Here is a 21,630-nt window from a genome sequence, read left to right as displayed (position 1 = left end):
ACACCCCTATAGCGAATTACGTGTATTCTATAAATTGCGGAACTCCTGCCGCAGTTTACATAGATTATGAAAAAAATGCATTTTAGTATCTATTTTTCATTTTGTGCATTTTGATAAAATTGGTTTTCATTTTATTTATTATAGTAAATTGCCATATATATATATAACGTATGTTTTTATATAAAAATATGTAATGGTTGATTATTTTTAGTATATTGCGTGTGTGTATTGAGTTTAGTTGCTATCCACACTACTATAAAAGAATTGTATATTATGATCTAATTAAACATTTGTATTTATGGAAATTTTGAATCAATGATAAATGAAGTTAAATATGTTGACTAATATGACACATTTTGTGCATGATTATTAAATGTATATGTTGAAAATAAAAATTACAACTAAAACACAAGCTATAAGTTGTGTTAATTATTGAATACTTTTACATTTGCTCGAGGGTTATCATTTGGTGGACTTTTAGCTTAGAATGAGGTAATAGTATGGGGTATCACAAGTATGACGAAAAAAAAAAAATCATAGCATATATAGAAGTCAGAAATTAATTATTGAAGTTGTAAAGCATCCGTGTTGGTTCATATTTCATTCCATAAGTTCCATATATCTGAAGTCTGAACATGGATTGCCAAAAAGGTATTATATTGAAATGTGCATATACAGATATCGCTTCACATAAATGATGGCACATCATTGTGGCGTGGGTCAACTAGCAATCTAGCATACACTTAAGAAGACTAATATATACATGTACCAAACAAGATTTTCTTTTCATATATAGCTTTTAAAAGATAGATATTTTCATATGAAAATAATAATTAAAATATTAATATTATTTTAGATAAGAATCATTGTTTCATAATATCGATTAAACAAGTCTATTACGTTACTAGTTTAATGAAGTTTAATAAATATATCATTTAAAAATATAAATTTAATAACTCGAAACATTGTTAATTTATGACATTAAAGCAATACATTAAAAATAATAAATATCTAAAAATAATTATCGAAAAAGTGTAATAAATGAAAAAAATTGAGCATGTAATATACAATTAAACAAAATTATCGTCTAAAGCACTACTAATTTAAGGATCGAAGTGTGTTCACAAATTGTCTTTCCGGCCTAATTTCAATTTACTACAGATTAGAATCTCAATAACTTATTAATTTAAAAATCTTATATCAAGTACGAACAAATATATATTATATTAAATAATTTAATTAAATAAATTAAATTATTTAAGTATTTTAAATTATTTTTAGGATCTAATTAATTTGTATTCTAAAAAACACAAGTTAAAGTTATTAATAATAAAAAGTTTTAAATAATTTATTTTAATAAATACATAATAAATATATTAAAAATTTAAATTTTGTAGTATTTCTATAAAAAAAATTTAATTGATAACTTTATCATATATCTTTAAAATATTTGTTAGTTAAATCTTTATTTTTATTAGATAAAAATATTTTTACTAAATAGTTATTTTATTTTATTTTTTAAAGATGGATTCTATATATTGTTTGTTAGTTTCATGAAGAGATTCGGATCCAATGACGTGGTGCCAAAGGCATGCATTGTCTCTTAGCCTCCAAACTCAAATGGGATGAACAATGATTGCTCCCTTGAAAAGAGACCACACCTCATAAATTCAAAGTCGGTGTATAAAAAGATTTTGTTAATCTATTTTTTCAAATGAACTTCAATATATAATATTTTTACTCGTGAAAGTAATAAGTTCATTGAATTCAACGAAGATTCGCTTCCAAGACAAGAAAGAAAATTCGGTTATAAACAAGTGCTATAAAGTACCTTTCTCCAAAAACAACGGATTCTCACTCACCATATAACTCTACATTGAGAAATTCTTCGCAATACTTATGAATTGGAAGAGTGGGCCACCATACACGCTTCCACTTCATATTTACCATGATATTTTTCAGTTCGATGGGATTAAGAACTAATTCATTACGAATGCGAATTTTATTTAAATATTTATCGTTATTTAAATTATTGTGTATATAAAATATAATTTAAATTTTTTATATTTATTTAAGTAGATTAGTGAATTGGTTATTCGATTAAATCAAGCGAGTTAATTTAGTTGCCTACGTTCTTGATTAAAAACTAATCCGTCGTAAATCTATCGTGGACTATTAAATTGTTACATACATAAAATAAAATTTAAATTTTTGACACTTATTTAAACGGATGAATAAGTTGACTATTATTTATTTATTTCCTATCATTATTTACCAACATACCATCCAAACAAAACATTAGAAAACTTTTTGGGCTGCATGGCTTTTAGGGGTGTATATGAGTCGGGTGAAATTGAGTTTGATGTGATTTAGATCCGACCCGAAATATATACCGAACCTATTTATTAGACTCGAATCCAACCCTAAACTCGATGAAATCTATACATTTTCGGGTCACGATTATATCGGATAAAAATCGGGTAAAAATCGAACCATTAACATTACATTACCTTGATACCTTCTTATAAGTTAGCATGTGAAAATATCCAAATTTTCAAGACTCCAACTATTATTTGATATGGTAAAATTCACTTAGAAAAATATAACAATAACCAACTCTCTTCTAAAATTAAAACATAACCATAATCAATACTAATATTGTCTAATAACATGAAATATTTAAATCAATACAAATAACACAATATTATGCATTAATTAGTTTAAAATTTTATGCATTTTAAACATAAAACATTAACTTATAGTCTTATAATAACTAATAACACAAAATATTAAAGTTTACATTACGTAAATTCTACATAAGAATAGCCATCATCTATCACTAATACACAAAATATTAATTGTGTATGATGATCGGACTACCGGGCCGATTTCGAATGACCCGAACCCGATCCGAAATAATGACAAGATCTATTTTTAAAATCTTTACCAAACTCTAGGCCCAGTAAAATCACACCAAATTAGTCCATAAAATATTTAGACCCGAGCCAGATCTTCAAACCGGGCTGGACCATGCCCCTAGTTGCTGGGTTATAGGTTGTTTTTGTTGTGGTTCAAATGGTTGGATTGGGCAAATCAAGAGGAGGAGGTGGCTGACAAATGTGGCATCTGATAAAAGCCACAAGCATTTTGTTATCAATGTGGATACCGAATAAATATTGCCACTTAATAAAACCAAGCCCTTACATTACAAGTGCGAAATGACACAACTCACAAGTGAACATAGGATTTGTTTATATCACACTTACAAAATATCAATTTAATTTAGAGAAAATTTCATTTCTCTTTTTTTTTTTTTGTGAGATGTTAAAATGACACTTTTTTTTTATTTTATAAATGTATATTCTTCTCTTTTTTAACTTAAAAAAAAATTTTAATCCATTTTAAACTTTTTGTGTTAATTAATGTTAATTTTATTCATATTTTAAGAAAAAATAAATTGTTTTTTTAAAAAATACCATTAACAAAAATTTAATTTTTTATCATTAAATTTTGCTTACCAAAATACCCTTTAATAAATTATTCTTTTATTGATTAAATTGTATTTTTAAAAAAATTAATAATTATATTTTTTTCTAAAATATCCTTCAATAATTTTTTAATTATTAAATTATAATTTTACCAAAATTTTTGTTAACAATTTTTTTATATTTTATTATTAATTTTTTTATATCTATATATATTATTTTAATATTAAATAAAAAAATTTTAGTAAAATTATTTTTCAATATCAATATATATTAATTGTTATACATATTAACAGTGGTAAGATTTTTTTATTTAATGTTAAAATAATATATATTGATATCAAAAAATTAATAGTAAAATATAAAAATAATTGTTAACAAAAATTTTGGTAAAATCACAATTTAATAATTAAAAAATTATTGAAGGGTAGGTATCTTAGAAAAAATAATTTAATTATTATTTTTTTTAAAATTATTTTGGTAAAAATACAATTTAATCAATAAAAAATTAATTTATTAAAGGATATTTTGATAAGCAAAATTTAATGATAAAAAATAAAATTTTTGCTAATGAATATTTTTTTAAAAAATAATTTTATTTTTCTTAAAAAATAGATAAAGTTAATATTAGTTAACACAAAAAATATAAAATGGATTAAAGATGAGATTTTTTAAAAGTTAGAAGGGAGGGAAATGTACATTTATAAAATAAAAGAAAAAGAAGTGTCATTTTAACATCTCGTAAGAAAGGGGAGTGGAATTTTCTCTTTAATTTATCATCACATAATTAAATTATTAAACTAAATTCAATTCCTTGACTAATTTGGAATCAATACTAATACCATGGAAATGATTCAAAAAAAAAAAAAAAAAGAGATATAATTCCTTTAAGATTCCCAAAATAAAATCAAAATAAAATAGGTCTTAGTTACTAATACAAGAATTGAGTGGATTTTTAAGGTTATAAATAAAATATAAAAAAATACTCTTAACTCCATATAACATCCCTACCTTCTAGCCTTCTCCCTTGTCAACATCTCACAATTAAAGGTAAAGTGGTTCAAATAAGAAAATGCAATTTGTTCTAGTATACATACTAACACTTGGACTTTTTTATTTTTAAAATTTTTTTTGTAACTTTGGAAGATTTGTTTAACTCACTGAGAAATGCAGTATCTTGTCAAGCCATGAACATTGTGGTTGCTGATACATAACAAAATTAAACAACTCACTTAATTAACACCACCAATTAGCCTCTTGCTCTTGCACTAACAAGTGCCAAATGACACATCACAATAGTTCAACTTGTTAAAAGTGGTTATTTGTTAACTGACATTTTATCTTCTACCTTCAACTTGTCATACTTATATTGAGAAACGGATAACATCATATTTATATTTTAAGTATATCATATAATTTAAATAGTAAAAAGAATTAGTGCATAATCTTAGATATTGTCAATATATATATAATTTACTTTTCATGTCATCATCAATTATAAGTTTTTATACTACTAAACATTTTATATTCTAGTAACCATTGATTCCTTTCAATATTGCAAAACTCATTTTCTCTTAAATAAGTTCTCGATGTTAAATCATGTGGATAAGAAATAATAGTTAATTCTGTAAAATTTGTTTACTTTTATTATAGGCAAAAAATTCCATTACTATATTAGTAGTCTACAATCAATGACCATGAAAATAGTACATCATTTTGCAATTAAATATTTAAATGCATTTAAACCTCAATATTCCAACATCAATATCCATCAACATTATATTATTCTTCCTTGCTTTTTCATGTCTGTAACATATTATTATAATAAAATATAGAATTCTTTGTCTTTATTTTTAGTTTCTCATAGTATTCCACGGTTTAAAAGCATCAAGGACTAATTTGTCATGAATCATTCCACGGTTTAAAAGCATCAAGGACTAATTTGTCATGAATCATAACTCTATTTGAAAATTTGTTGTTGGCTAATAAATTCAAAACCCGACACTTACTTAACGGATTAGTAATCTAGACTCGTCTTTATAATATTACATGTGCTTGTATTTATATTGAAGATACAGAAACTGAAAGCATAGTAGTGAGTAGTGAGGAGTGTGAACTTTTTTTTCTTCTTTTTCTGAAAGCTTAGAAGATTGTATGAACTTTGAATGTGTTGTTACCTGAAAAGCTGAAGAAGTTAGTTATATATGGCAGAAGACAGATATGAAACCTGTTCTGAAGGTTCTGCATGTTCTCAAATGGGAAGCAATAATAAGTGCAAGCATGTGTTTGATAGATTATGCGGTTTTGCACCTTCATGGAATTGGAACACAACCACCACAACCACACTACCACCACCACCAAGTGGCAGAAGAATCTTCCATAGAGATGTTGAAAAAGAAGCATTCCAATATGCAAGTAGTAGCCATTGCCTCTCATCCTACTACAGTGTCTTTGTTGTTCGCCTAGCAATCATGGTATGTCATAATTGAAATTTGACCCTAATTTATAGATAATTGAAATTGAAATATGAAGAGTAGTAGAAGTAGAACCTGATTTTGTTTTTGTGCAGGTGATGCTAGCAATCTTGATAGGGCTACTTACTATTCTAACATGGCATTTCACCAAGATTTACACAACAAAATCACTCAAAACCCTGGCATATGATCTGCGTTACGAGCTTCTTCAACGCCCAATCTTGAGGATGTGGAACATTCTGAATTCTACGGCCGAGATCACCACGGCTCAGGTGAAGCTTTCTCAGTATGTGATCAGGCGTTACAGCAACCCTGTTAATCAAGCAGAGCAAGTTGAGGTTCGCCTTAATTAGTTTCTTACTATTTCATTCAAAATTAAACTCTTTCTTTCCATGTTATTAGTTGGGACCATGTTGTTAGCACTTAACATGTTTGATACAATGTCAGCACTTACCATATAAACTTGTTAATGTCTTGATTGTTCCAACTCTAGCAGCTGTATGAAGCAATGAGGGCTATAACATGGGCATTGTTTTCTAGTAAGAAAGCTCTGAACTCCATAACCATCAATTATAAGAATGGATTTGTCCAAGCTTTCCATAGAGATCTTAAGGATAACAACACATCTTACATCTATTCGGATCTCTCGAATTACTCTATGGTTGCTAATGAGATGAATTCCTTTTCGGCGCATCAGGCTTGGAATGATAAGGCCATTCATGGTAACAAATCAGCAATTTGGTACCGTGAGCCGCTTGATCCTGTCACTGGGGATAAGATTGGGAAAGCTATGAAGATTGCACCGGAAGACTTAATCAACATAGCTGGCCTTTCACAAGTACCTGATGGTGTGGCCTCATGGCATGTTGCAGTGAGCAAGTTCACTGATTCGCCATTGCTTTCAGCAGCATTACCTGTTTGGGATTCTTCTAATAAGAGTATTATGGCAGTTGTGGGTGTCACAACGGCGCTTTATAGCGTTGGACAGCTGATGAAGGAGCTAGTTGAGATGCACAGTGGTCACATGTACTTGACTTCACAAGAGGGTTACTTGCTTGCAACTTCCACAAATGCACCTCTGCTGACAAATTCAACAAAGCATCCAACGCTTAAGATGGCGGTTGATTGCGAAAATGAAGTGATCAAACTTGGTGCTGAGTGGTTGCAGAGAGCTTATGGAAACCATTCTCCTCCTAGTCATGAGGTTCATGTAGAAAATGCCAAGCTAGGCCACCAGCAATATTACATTGACTCTTTCTTCCTAAACTTGAAGAGACTTCCTTTGGTAAAGTTTTAAGACACTTTTGCTTTCCTTATATTTGATCCTAATTCGTATTCATAACACCACTTTTAAAATTTCAAAGGCATCTTTAAATGTAGAATATAGTAAGTGATCACTATTTCACCCTATTAATTTAGCTACTATCCTATTGTAGAATATCATATGAATTAATGACCTATTCTTTGCAGGTGGGGGTAATCATCATACCAAGAAAGTATATCATGGGGCAGGTTGATGAAAGAGCCTTCAAAACTTTGGTTATTCTAATATCTGCATCATTATGCATTCTAGTTATTGGATGTGTTTGCATTTTGATATTGACGAATGGAGTGTCGAAGGAAATGAAACTAAGAGCAGCATTGATAAGTCAGCTGGAAGCAAGAAGAAAGGCAGAGGCTTCAAGCAACTACAAAAGCCAATTTCTTGCGAACATGAGGTAAGTTTTTTTCAAGTATGAGGCTGATTTATTCAAAAGTTTATAATTTAAGGTGTGTTTGTGAGTTTTGATTTTGGATTCATTGCAGTCATGAATTAAGGACACCGATGGCAGCAGTAATTGGGTTGCTTGACATTCTTATATCTGATGACTGTCTCACAAATGAACAATACTCAACAGTTACTCAAATAAGAAAATGCTCAACTGCACTACTCCGTCTTCTTAACAACATCTTGGATCTTAGCAAGGTTGAGATATACGCTAAGCTTTCTGTTCAACACTAACAAAATTGCACTTCCCAAAAGCTTCCTAATAGTTAATTAATGTAGGTGGAATCAGGAAAACTAGTCCTAGAAGATGCAGAATTTGACTTGGGTCGTGAACTTGAAGGGCTTGTAGATATGTTTTCTGTCCAGTGCATTAACCACAATGTAGAGACTGTTTTAGATCTGTCTGGTATGTATTCATAATTTCATGATACATTTCAATTCCTAAACACACCCTAAAAGTAGATCATGAGAAGTACTTTTTAACAAGCTTTTGATGCATCTAGTCATGCCCATTTTCCTGCAGATGAAATGCCAAAGGTAGTAAGGGGTGATTCTGCTAGGGTGGTTCAAATTTTTACAAATTTGATCAACAATTCAATAAAGTTTACTCCATGTAAGCCAAACCTTTATAATTGGAATAGTTTACCTAGTTGGAATATTAATAATAAACAAAAATCTCAAAGAAATTTATAATTGGTTTATTGAAAATGACTTCTAAATACATGCCCGAATGTTGCAAATCACATTTAAACATTGGAATGAGGTTAAACATTGAGTATTGTGTGTCTTACTATGTGTTGCAGCTGGTCACATCATTCTGCGAGGATGGTGCGAATACCCAAATTCTTGCAATGGTAGTCCAATTTTTCCACTTGAACAGAAGAAATCACGGTGTATACAAAAGGCTAGAGAGAAGCAAAATGCAAACAATGAAAAGAGAACAACTAAGAGAGATAACAAAGTGATACTTTGGTTTGAAGTTGATGACACAGGCTGTGGTATGAACCTGAAACTATTGTCTGGAATACTATATCTACAACTATGGTTTCTTTCTATATGTTATATGCCTCATTCATCCATATGAATTCTATTACATTTTCATAGGCATTGACCCAAGTAAATGGGATTCTGTGTTTGAAAGCTTTGAGCAAGCTGATCCATCAACTACTCGATTGTAAGTATTTAAATGTTCAAGAAATTCAAGATAAAGTCTTCTATAAGTTACTTACTACTTAGCTAACAGCTAGTCATGGGTCATGATATTATCCTATGAGATTGCTATGAAACTAAAAAGTTAATATGAAATTTATCTCCAACAGTTTAGATAACATTTTGAATGCTATGATTTATCGAGTTCTGAAGCGTTTGATCATTTCAGGCATGGAGGCACTGGTCTTGGTCTCTGCATTGTCAGAAACTTGGTGAGTATGATCCTTGATGTGTCAAATTTCACACAAACACAATACAATCACCACTCATGTTGTGAGTTTGAAATATGATTTCTAATTACTTCTGTTGGGTGGCAGGTCAATAAGATGGGCGGAGATATCAAGGTTGTCAAAAAGGAGGGCCAAGGAACACTCATGAGATTATGCTTAGTTCTCAGTACACCTACTGATGTCACAGAGCAACATTATGCATTGGATTTTACTGACAATAGCTTAGTGGTGAGTAGAATCACTATTTTCCTTGGCAAATAATATTTGAGAAAAGAAAAAAATTATATTGATGTTGATATAGATATGAGGAAGAATGTTTTACTGCCTTATGTTGAGTTGTAGATAAAATATAACAAACATTTTCGGGGAAAAAAATGACTCATATATAAAGTTTAAGTCTTATATGGAAGTATAACCTTATGCGAACTGATATAAAAGAAAATCACTTTAAGGATAACAAGCATTTCTTAAGTAAGAAGTTTCAATGCAGGTACTTCTTGCACTGCATGGCAACATGAGTCGCTTGATTACTTCCAAGTGGTTACAGAAAAATGGGGTTTGCACTATAGAAGCATCTGAATGGAATGGACTAACACAGGTTTTGAGGGAACTCTTTCATGCAAGAAGTCCAGTCCATAATAACAATAACTTCGATGCACATTATCCAGTAACCGAGGGATTGAAGTCTAAATTACTCAGCATACAAGACATGAAGAAACCGGTTTTCGTCATTGTTGTGGACATTGGGCTACTTGACTTGAGCACAGACATATGGAAGGAACAGCTTAACTTCCTTCATAGATACTTTGGGAGAGCAAGGTTTGTGTGGATGCTAAATCATGACACATCCAATAACATAAAGATGGAGATTCGTCGGAAAGGGAATGTTTTGATGGTCAACAAACCCCTTTATAAAGCGAAAATGGTTCACATTTTGGAAGCAGTCATAAAGGAGAGAAATCTTGAGCTGCAAAAGAGAAATAATATGATTGGTCCAAGGACCACTACAAAAGAGGGCGAGTTGCATGAATTTCTTGAGATTGATTCTACTCATTTTGATGCTGGTAGCTCTGATGATTCGGACACTTCCGAAACGGTTGGTTCTAATCCTGTTAGTGTCGATGGAGATAAACAAATTGAATTGGTGGCTAGATCACCCGCATCATCAACATACAAGATCAATAACTGCTTAGTTGGATTAACCAATGAACATTTGGAAGATACTAACAATGCAAGGAAAGAAGAGTCATGTCAGAGTAGCCCCAGTTCTTCCAAACATGCCATTGAAGAAAGTGACCCTAAATCACTGTCCACTAAAGAACCATCTCAAGGTGGAGATTCTGAATGTGGCGAAACACATAGGGCCGCCGGCCCAAATAATAATGTGGTCAATGGAAAAAATTCTCTTGAAGGCCTGAGGATATTGCTTGCAGAAGATACTCCTGTGCTTCAAAGGGTAGCAACCATAATGCTTGAGAAAATGGGAGCTTCTGTTGTTGCTGTAGGTGATGGACAACAAGCAGTAGATGCTCTCCATTGCAAGCTAGGTGTTGATGACTGCAGAAGGGATTCTCTCCAGAAGGAAAGAAACATGAGATCTCAAACAGAGATTTTGACTTCACCATATGACTTGATCCTAATGGATTGTCAGGTATGAAGTAGGGGGAAAAAAAAGATAATATGTTTATACTGTTATATTTAATAACTTAGGATATGGTTTAAAATTGTGGCTATGGTTAATTTCTTGCAATGTAATTGCAAATATTATTGCAACAATTGTGGTTGTGATTGCGATTGCCAATCTTAATTTAGAACAATTGATAATACTGGTACACCGAAATTGTAACATACATAAATACTTACATACATACATGCATATTAGGTAGTTTTTTCTTCTTCTTTGTTTTTTTCACAAGCTTAAATATCATAGTGAATTATATAGCCTAAATGTTCTGATTCTTTGTGTCTTTGTGAAAAACAAGATGCCAAAGATGGATGGTTATGAAGCAACAAAAGCAATAAGGAAATCAGAAGTGGGAACAGGATTGCATATTCCAATTGTTGCCCTTACAGCTCATGCAATGTCATGTGATGAAGCCAAATGCCTTGAAGTTGGCATGGATGCTTACTTAACAAAGCCAATTGACTTCAAGCAAATGGTGTCCACCATACTTTCACTCACCAAAAGAAAAACATCATGACTTCAGAAATAGAGAGCCTAAGATAACAAAGGGTTGCCTTAGAAAACAAGCCTATAAATAGTTGTATAGAAGCTTTTACCTTATAGTGGTTAGCTCTTTTTTTTTTTCTTTTTTTGTGACGGTTGAAATCATAGCTGTGATATGTATGATCTCAAGAACTATATATAGTCCAATTTTCCTGACATAATAGTTCACTTCACTAGTAACAGTAATTGTCTTAAGCTTGATGCTTTTCTTGTTATTGCATATTACTGCAGAGACACAAGTAAAAGGAGTAGGGGCCCGCTGGAATAAATCTTTGCAATGCAAGCATATATATTTTGAGTTTTAATTATGGAAGAATGTTACTTTTGAGAAGGTTTTATTTCCTGTTCTTGTACCTCATTAGATTCAAGACAACAAATAGAGTTTCAGATGGATATATTTATTATTGAAATAAAAGAAAGAAAAATAACAAATTTCGTCCAATTATATTCTACCATACATGGTTGAATCTATGAAGACATAATTTACAATGAGATGCTATGATATAATAGGCAATTCAAATAGTCAATACCATTTAAGGAGAAAATGACTTGTTCTTTAGTTCTTATCCTTGATATTCAAAAATTTGTAGCCTTGTAGGTAATAATCATAGAGATTAATTTCTATTCAATAGGAGTAATTAGGAATATATAAGGCTTATATTAGTGATGGTAACTTGGTAAGGGTGTTTTAAGGCACAACAAACAAAACAACAACAACAACAACAACAAAGCCTTATCCCACTAAGTGGGGTCGGCTACATGAATCAAACGACGCCATTGTGCTCTGTCATGTATCATGTCTACAGAGAGACCGTTTACATGTAGATCTCGTTTGACCACCTCATGGATGGTCTTCTTAGGTCTTCCTCTGCCTTTCGCCCTTTGTCCATCTTCCATCTCATCCACCCTCCTGACTGGATGTTCTATCGGTCTTCTTCTCACATGTCCAAACCACCTGAGACGCGATTCAACCATCTTTTCCACAATGGGTGCTACTCCAACTCTCTCCCTTATATCTTCATTCCTTATTTTATCCAATCGCGTGTGACCACTCATCCATCTCAACATCTTCATCTCTGCCACACTCAGCTTATGTTTGTGCTCTCCTTTAGCCGCCCAACACTCCGTACCATACAGCATAGCCGGTCTTATAGCGGTGCGATAGAATTTACCTTTAAGTTTTAAAGGCACTTTTTTGTCGCATATAAAACCAGATGCACTCCGCCATTTTGACCAACCTGCTTGGATCCTATGATTTACATCATATTCAATCTCTCCATTATCATGTATGATGCACCCAAGATACTTAAAACTTTTAACTTTTCGTAAGGTGTTCTCTCCAATTTTCACCTCTATATTGGAGTTTTCCCTTCTCAGACTGAACTTACATTCCATATATTCCGTCTTGCTACGGCTTATGCACAGACCATACACTTCTAGAGCTTCTCTCCATAACTCCAACTTCTTATTTAGGTCTTCCCTTGACTCTCCCATAAGGACGATATCATCGGCAAAAAGCATGCACCATGGCACAGGCTCTTGGATGTGCTCTGTGAGTACTTCCAAGACTAATGTGAAAAGGTATGAACTTAAGGATGATCCCTGGTGTAATCCTATACCAATAGGGAATTCCTCTGTCACACCACCTTGAGTCTTCACACTAGTTGTGGCCTCATCATACATGTCTTTAATTGCCCGAATATATGCGATCCTTACTCTCCTCTTTTCTAAAACCTTCCATAAGACCTCCCTTGGTACCCTATCATACGCTTTTTCCAAATCAATAAACACCATGTGTAGATCCCTTTTATTACTACGATACCTCTCCATCATCCTTCTTAATAGGTATATCGCTTCAGTGGTAGATCTGCCTGGCATAAATCCAAATTGGTTCTCTGTTACTTGTGTCTCTTTTCTCAACCTCCGTTCTATCACCCTTTCCCATAACTTCATAGTATGACTCATAAGCTTAATCCCTCTATAATTTCCGCAACTTTGTATATCCCCCTTATTCTTGTAGATAGGTACCAAGGTGCTCTTTCTCCACTCATCAGGCATCTTCTTTGACCTTAAAATCTCATTAAAAAGCTTGGTTAACCAGTTGATGCCTTTTCCTCCAAGACCCTTCCAAACCTCAATCGGGATATTATCAGGTCCTACTGCCCTGCCATTTTTCATCTGCTTTAGAGCCTCTTTTACCTCGAAGTCTCGAATCCTTCGATAGTAGTCAAAGTTTTGATCTTCTTCCCTTGTGCATAATCGACCAAGGCTCGGAAGAGTCTTCTGTCCCTCATTAAATAACTCGTAGAAGTAGCTCTTCCACCTTTCATTAATCTTCTCCTCTTGAGCCAACACCTCTCCATCCTTATCCTTTATGCACTTAACCTGATCCAAATCTCTCGTTCTTCTTTCCCGGCTCTTTACAATTCTATATATACCTTTTTCTCCTTCTTTCGTGTCCAAAGACTGGTAGAGACCCTCATATGCTCTTGTTCTTGCTTCACTTACAGCCACTTTTGTCTCTTTCTTAGCCGCCTTATATTTTTCCCAGTTATCTGCATTGCGGCATAAAGACCACTCTTTAAAGCATTCTCTTTTTATCTTTATCTTTTCTTGTATACTCGCATTCCACCACCAGGACTCCTTGTCTCTTGGTCCTATTCCTTTAGATTCACCAAAACTTTCTTTTGCTGTTCTTCTAATAACTTCTGCCATCTCCCTCCACATCTCTTCCGCGCTTCCATTCCCATCCCACCTTGCCTCTTCTCCTACCCGTCTTAGGAAGCTTCTTTGTTCCTCACCTTTCATCCGCCACCACCTCGTCCTTGGGTTCTTCGTATGATGTCTTTTCCTCAACTTTTGCTCAACGCGAAAATTCATGACGAGCACCCTATGTTGTGTTGTCAAACTCTCTCCCGGGATAATTTTACAGTTAATGCAAAATTTCCGGTCGATTCTCCTCAACAAGAAGAAGTCGATTTGAGAGCTTGTCATGCCACTCTTATAGGTTATAAGATGTTCGTCTCTCTTTTTAAAACATGTATTTGCGATGAGAAGATCAAAAGTTGAGGAAAAGTCCAAAATAGTTTTACCCTCGGCATTGATCACCCCGAAACCATGGCCTCCGTGAATACTCCCATATCCAGTCACTTTTCTCCCAACATGGCCATTTAAATCTCCTCCTAAGAAAATCTTATCTCCCAAAGATATGCCTTGAACTAAACTCTCTAGATCCTCCCAAAACCTTATCTTGTGTTGTTCGTCTGAACCCACTTGCGGTGCATAGGCGCTAATCACATGAAAAGCACCTCCCTCCACCACGAGTTTGATAGAGATGATCCGATCTCCCACCCTCTTGACATCAACTACGTCCTTCTTCCACTGCTTATCCACAATTATTCCAACTCCATTCCTATTCTTCACCTTTCCTGTATACCAAAGTTTGAAACCAGAAGAATCCAACTCCCTAGCCTTTGCACCAACCCATTTCGTTTCTTGTAGGCACATAATGTTAATCTTCCTCCTTGTCATGGTATCCACCACCTCCATGGACTTTCCTGTTAGAGTGCCTATGTTCCATGTCCCAAATCTCAACCTTTTGTCGCTTCGACCTTTACCTTTTCCTTTGTGAACTAGCTTATTTACCCTCGTCCGTTCACGAAAACGCGAGAACCCTTGCTCATTTAACACTACATCCGGGCACCGATGCAGCGGCTCTTGCTTTGACACCGTACTCGAGCCATACGGCGCGTTACTTCCGGATAACGACCTAGCTTTAGCGCAATAATGTCTTTGATTCATGTCATGGGGGGTTCGGCTATATTTTTACGTTGGTTGCCGAAGACCTAACACAACCCTCCTCCTTTATCCGGGCTTGGGACCGGCTATGTACCGCAAGTGTAACATAGGCGGAGTTGGGTGTTTTAAGGCACAAAGTGTTAAAAAGTATTTCGTAGTCCATGTTAGGTCTTCGCCCATATTTTTTTGTTTTGAGTCCACATATGAAAAGGTTAATCTTTCTACGATTAAAAAAAAAAACAGAATTATCATGAGCTTTTTTTTTTTCTGTCTAAACGGTATTGGGCTAACTTCTGAATTAAAAGATACAAGGTTGTTGGGCCTTTTATAGTAAATGCAATTTGAACAAAAAGAGAATAACTGTCCAAAAAGAAAACAGAGCAAAAATGTCAAAAACGGAGCAAATGAAAAAGCAAAAGAACAAAATGGCCCATGCAGGTCTCGAACCTGCGACCTTCGCGTTATTAGCACGACGCTCTAACCAACTGAGCTAATAGGCCAGTTGTTTATGGATATGGATTGAAACAATAATAAACTATGATTGTATTATGAATACAAGGTCCCCCACATACAATTGAAATTGCGAAATTCACAAATGACACGAGTGTTAATATAATATCAGCATATATTTCTGGAAAGAAAGACAATAATAAGACAACATAATCACTTGCTTTTTCTGTTGATTTCAATTAAGTAACCCATCACGATCACAGTTGAGGCAACTAGAAACCCTATAACTCCATGGACTATACGGCTATCTGAAACACGATTTGGATTGAACCCCAGCTCTGAGAGCTTCTTGTGTGACTCTGCATAATCTGCGAAAAAAGCATCCTCATCCTAACAACAATGTTAGTTAAAATCATTAATTACTCATCAAACTGTAATAAAATAATTTTACACGTGCATTCAATTACGTATCAACTATGACAGCAAAAATAACTAGTATTACGATTGTATAAACTGTTTTAAATTAATGTTTCCAACTACTAATTAATTAGAGTAATTAACTGTGTGAGCTTACATTTTTGTAACGCACTACATACTTGCGGAACTCAGGATCCTCAACTAGAACCTTGTCTGTTGGAAGCTTGAATGAATCTTTTGAATCCATTAGCTCTCTGTTTGTTAGTTTTAACAATTTCTATGAGATGATGAGATTTCAATGTAAAGCAATTATACATGGTTAATTGATTAAACAATTCAAGATGAAAGATTATGGCAAATAGTTATTACACAAAATAGGAGTTATCAAACTTCAAATGGTTCTCTGTCCATTGGCCTTCAAAGCCTGAGCGTTCTTTATGTGCTTTACCCTTATCAATCAATAATACAATGAAGTTGAGGTTAAATAATGTCTCCTTTAATTATTCAACTATATACATGGAAGAATATATATGGAAATAGCTCCTCAAGAAAGTTCACATTTAATATTTTCTTTTCTAAAAAAAAATTTGAGAATTTTAAATTTTATAACATGTAAGTGCTTTTGTCACATTAGATTTATTTGTCTAGATAAAAACAACCGGTTAGATTAAAATATAAATTTATGTTTTCTTTTTATAAAATTGAAAAATTTTAATGTAACAAAATTTTATTGAGAGGAAATGTGAAATTTTCTTAAGGTTTTATTTAGATATGATTATATTATGTATACATCAAAATCAATTATCAGTATAAAATATATATTAAAATATAAATATACATTAAAAATAAATTAAATTAAATATATTTATATATAAATATATTAATAATTAATTTTAGTGACTGATTTTGGTGTACAAATAATATTTTTAATTTAGATATATACTCTATATGAATAGCTTTGGAACTTACCAATGTATGGCCTCCGGATAAAGCCACTATGTCTTTATCAGTGAGACCCATGCGATAAAAGACATCCCTTAAATGCTGTGCATCTGAAATTTATTTTTTGGTATATATATCAAATGATTATATTTTTTTCTATAATTATTGTTGTAAATATTTGGACATACATGGTCAAGTAGAAACAGATACCTATTATTACTCAATGGCTAAATTATTTTTGTTTTATACTGTGATATTGCCTTGCCAATAAAAATCATATTAGCATTCCAGGGAAAAAAAAAACGCACAATCTTTTACCCGATAGGGTAAAATTGAATTCATTTTTTTCCTTAAAAAAGTTCTGGAGTATTATTGTATAGCAATTAACAAGAGCAGAGTTAATAACGAAACAAAAAATATAGATAAACAATTTTTATTTAATTAATTATAATTAATAATTATTAATTTTATATTTAAAAAAAATAAATAATTATTAATTAATCATGATTAATTAATATGAAGTGTAGCACTTATTGAGTGCCTAGTGAGATTGATAACAAAAAAGCAAGATCGGAGCATAACCAAATATAGTACGTACGTGGCAGACATGCATTGGATGAAATCATTGTCTATATATGTTGAGATCTGTAACATTAAAAAAATTGATGCCAGTTGTACTAGGTATATTGGTCTTTGAACATAAACAACAATCAACATAAGTCTATATGATAGGCTCGCCAAAGAATATAAAATAAAATGGTGAGGTTAGGTAAGATTGTATTAGATTAGATGCGAGTGAAGTCAATTTCTTAGGAATTATTTTTCTGGTTCAAAATATTTGTCTCCAAATAAAATGATATTAATATTTTAAAAATACAGTAATACTGGAGAGATAAAAAAATATAGTCAAAATTTATCTTATTCAATATTTATTAATTATTATTAAAATTAATAAATTTTAAAATAAATAAATAAATTTGACTGTTTTTTATTAATTTTTTATTATTAAACATTTTCGTTAAAAATAATTATGTTAAGTGTACATCTATTGGATAGTATAACTCAACATAAATTTACTGTACTAATTAATAATATTGCTCTTATACAACTAAATTAGTTAAAGATTATGGATGATTAGTCTATGAAGAAATCATCTCCTATTAACTAATACAGTAAATTTATGCTAAGTTATATATTATCCAACAACACCTAAATCAATTACATATTAAAATTAATTATTAGTGTAGAATATATATTAAAATATAAAATATATTTTAAAAATAAATTAAATTACACATATATTTATATATAAATATATTAATTAATTTTAATGTATATAATATATTTTTAAAAAGAATGATTCCTTTTTAATATCAAGTTGATGCTAAGTATTTCTTAATATTACTCATAATTTAATGTGTACTAAATATTAATTTTATACTAAGAGTCTCAAACTAACGTATTTTAAGGTAATGGAGAAGTAATTAACAAGACAGAGGTAGTAGATGGGAAATTTAATTGGCATGTTATGGTAAAAAACATTCAACACAGCACTACTATATATGGCATAAAATATAAAATACATACTCATACAACAGACCCTATAATATGACTTTATATATTAGTTAATTGATTACCCTTTGTAGCATCAGGAAGGCGCCCTTCTGGTGGAGATTCCAGTGAATCCTAGTAAATGAAAATAAAACATGACATTAATTAAGCAAATCATGTATTAAACCATTAATTAGTTAACAAAAAAAAACATTAATTATTATAGCCTCATATAGTATATAGTATATATATAGTATATACCTTTCTCCCAGGAACAAAGCGAATTGTTGGACCCCCGGTTACCTCTACCGCAATAACACCAGCTAGCTGATAATGAAACATACATAATTTATATTTATATATACAAAAAATGTAAATTAAGCCTCAAATTTCTTCAATATATAGCAATCTAACCTGGTAAAGATCTGCATATGAAACTCTGGGACATTTGGCCTTCACTTCCTCTGCCCAAAATAAATATTTTTATGTAAAGATGTTAGTTAAAATATAGTCCAATTTTATATTAATTATATTAAATGATTTAGTTAAATATATTAATTTATTTAAAAAAATTTAACTATTATTTTTATATACAAATATTTTTTGTGTAAATAACTAGATATTACATTAAAGAAAAATAAAAGATTAGAAGTTGAGAATGGATGATGATGGTTGAATTACCACAAAATTGAACAGCTGTTTCCAAGCCCCTGTTAGCTTGGTGATTCAATTCCTGTTGATTCCTAATGGAACCATTGGCACCTCCTGTTCTCGTCTTTGCATCATAGGTACCAGCATCGTGCCATCTACGCACATTAATTAATTCTTTAGTCATGAATGTAAAAATTCATATATAGTTAATTTTACGTGAAGTTAATAGTGGAAAGTCGTTAAATAGTAATTTAGTTAAATTTATCAAATTATTTAATAACTTTCGGTTATCAACTTTACATAATTGTGTACCTAAATTTTTTTCTTTGATTTGATTAGTGAAAAAACTTAGAATGGTATATATGAATTCTATAATATTAAAAAAATAATAATTTAAAATTATTTTATTTAATTTAATATATATAATTATATGTATATAATATTTAAAACAATAATGTTAGGGAACCAACTCTATATAAGCCAAGAATCAGCCAACTGGTAAACCAGAGGCACCGGTGACTTTAATCGGATGTTGCTACTGATAGGCACACAGATGGTTTTTTGATGATTTTGGATATGATTTATATGTTTCATGTGTTACGCATTAATAAAACATAATTAATTATATGGAATCAATTAATGAATAATCCGTGATTCTCTCCTAACACTAGCGTATCTTCTCTCATATTTTGAACGTGGTCAATAATAATTTAACAAACAAATAAAATTATAAATTAATAAAACTAATTATAATTAATTATGTTATTCTATTTTTTACTGATTATTAATTGGTTCCATATACTTTTCTATTTAATATTATATATTTATTTTAAAAATAATTAATAAATATAAAATAAAATAATTTTAAGATAAAAATTTAAATATAATTAATTTAACATAAAATTAATAATTAAAAATAATTAATTAATTTAATTAATTTGGCTAAATTTTTATCAAATATTAACTGTATATGAAATTCACTGCATAAGAATCTCTAAAACATGTGTGATATGAAATACGTACGCTAATCGGAGCATGAGAGGAGCGCAGTTCCTGGAGGAGATAAGAGCGCGTAGTTCTCGACGCGCCTTGTCTATCTGCTTGGCGTACTCGAAGTCAACTGCTACTCCCTCTTTCGCCATTATTCTCAATGTATATATGGATCGGAATGAAGACAGCTTTCGGGTTTTTATAACAACAGAAAGTGATGAGGAAGAAGAAGAAGATGCTGATGTATGTTTTCGTTGCAAGTAAAGCATTTCATTCTCCCTTTAATTTCATTATTACTTGCTTTGCTGCATTAACAGGAAAACTTTATCGTCTTTCAGTGATTCGCTTCAAACAATCCTTACAAGTCTTATTTTTGTGTATTGTATTAAATTAGAATTTTGTTAGGTAAACAATGATTTTTATAAACAATGAATTTTAAAATTGGTTCAAGTAAAAACAGATTATATATCAAATTATTCACTTAAATTTTAATATTAGAATAACTATTCACACACTTATTGAATTGAACATCTGATATATCTATTGTTCACATTGTTTAATATTTTTATTCTCTACCTATATTTTTCTATTAAATTATTAATAGCTATTAAGGGATTTATTAATTCATTCTTTTATTTAAATATACGTAGAAAAGATATAATTGAAAATTTGAAATAACAAGTAGTTTATAACTTAATGGTTGATATGTATACTAATAGTACTATTTTTTCTTCTAATATGAAATTATGATTTAAGGATTCTTTCTTATGGAAGAATTATTAGAATCGATTTGAATTGTAAGTTTAGAATTTATACAAACGGAAACAAAAATCCATCAATATCGGAATAAAGATCCTCCTCCTCGAATAAATAGAGATAGAGTAATACAAAGGTTTTCATCTCACAAAGTAAGAATGTCAAAAGGATTGATTCCTCTAAGTTTCCCTTTTAAATTTGTTGATTTAATTATCTAGATCATTTATATATCAAGTATATACAAATCTTCAAAATAGAGGCTTAGCCCATGTAAGAAAAATTTATCGGGCTAATAAATAGACCAATTTTTTTTTTGGTTTAAATATATAGTTTTTAATTTAAATAATTAAAAATAAATAATTTTTGAGCTAAAAACATAAATTTTTGACCATTTTCTGTCTTTCTAATAAGTTATTGGGCTGTTTTTTTTGTTATGAAAAGAAGCAACCTGTATCACCATAAAATGGAAGGAATTTTAAAAATTGCATTGCTATGGATCAGATATAAAATTGTAAGTTGCGTTTTATACTTGTTTATTTTTTTTAATTTTGAAATACACCAAATATAGCTTACCTTTTGGGTTTTTCATTTTTTTAAAATTTTGTTTTAGGCTAAAAGCAGGTTGCGTTTTTGTAGTCAGAAAATTCAAAAAAAATTTTAAACCCGCAAAATGCAGGTTGTA

At 31.1% G+C, this 21,630-nt stretch overlaps 2 protein-coding genes and 1 non-coding gene across 7 annotated transcripts; 1 reads left to right on the top strand and 2 right to left on the bottom strand.

The window, feature by feature from the left end:
* Positions 1–4,981: 4,981 nt before the first annotated feature.
* LOC112800333 (histidine kinase 1-like) lies at positions 4,982–11,724 on the top strand. Of its 4 annotated transcripts, none has more exons than XM_025842560.3 (13): positions 4,982–5,959; positions 6,055–6,297; positions 6,456–7,244; positions 7,430–7,677; positions 7,766–7,925; positions 8,007–8,133; positions 8,251–8,340; positions 8,531–8,725; positions 8,832–8,901; positions 9,106–9,148; positions 9,254–9,394; positions 9,657–10,817; positions 11,149–11,724. In XM_025842560.3, the coding sequence occupies exons 1-13, from the start codon at positions 5,690–5,692 to the stop codon at positions 11,365–11,367; spliced, it is 3,756 nt and encodes a 1,251-aa protein (XP_025698345.1). In that variant the 5' UTR covers positions 4,982–5,689; the 3' UTR covers positions 11,368–11,724. The 4 variants fall into 4 exon arrangements, with proteins under 4 accessions (XP_025698345.1, XP_025698344.1, XP_072092723.1 ...); XM_025842559.3 differs by having other exon boundaries at positions 5,296–5,959; positions 6,453–7,244; XM_072236622.1 differs by lacking the exon at positions 8,251–8,340 and having other exon boundaries at positions 5,392–5,959.
* Positions 11,725–15,617: 3,893 nt separating this feature from the next.
* TRNAI-AAU (transfer RNA isoleucine (anticodon AAU)) lies at positions 15,618–15,691 on the bottom strand. Its single transcript has one exon. It is a non-coding gene; the product is annotated as a tRNA-Ile (tRNA).
* Positions 15,692–15,710: 19 nt separating this feature from the next.
* LOC112800332 (L-ascorbate peroxidase 3-like) lies at positions 15,711–20,491 on the bottom strand. 2 transcript variants are annotated; one of them, XM_025842557.3, is made up of 9 exons: positions 20,226–20,491; positions 19,233–19,357; positions 18,966–19,015; positions 18,813–18,878; positions 18,638–18,686; positions 17,028–17,110; positions 16,428–16,507; positions 16,216–16,312; positions 15,711–16,031 (listed from the first exon to the last, which is right to left on the bottom strand). In XM_025842557.3, the coding sequence occupies exons 1-9, from the start codon at positions 20,459–20,461 to the stop codon at positions 15,855–15,857; spliced, it is 963 nt and encodes a 320-aa protein (XP_025698342.2). In that variant the 5' UTR covers positions 20,462–20,491; the 3' UTR covers positions 15,711–15,854. The 2 variants fall into 2 exon arrangements, with proteins under 2 accessions (XP_025698342.2, XP_025698343.3); XM_025842558.3 differs by having other exon boundaries at positions 15,711–16,009; positions 20,226–20,377.
* Between the last annotated feature and the right edge of the window lie 1,139 nt (positions 20,492–21,630).

Source organism: Arachis hypogaea, chromosome 5 (assembly GCF_003086295.3).
Source record: "Arachis hypogaea cultivar Tifrunner chromosome 5, arahy.Tifrunner.gnm2.J5K5, whole genome shotgun sequence".
Taxonomy (NCBI): Eukaryota; Viridiplantae; Streptophyta; class Magnoliopsida; order Fabales; family Fabaceae; genus Arachis; species Arachis hypogaea.
The sequence above is the reverse complement of the archived record's forward strand: the minus strand, read 5'-3'. Positions and strand labels throughout refer to the sequence as shown.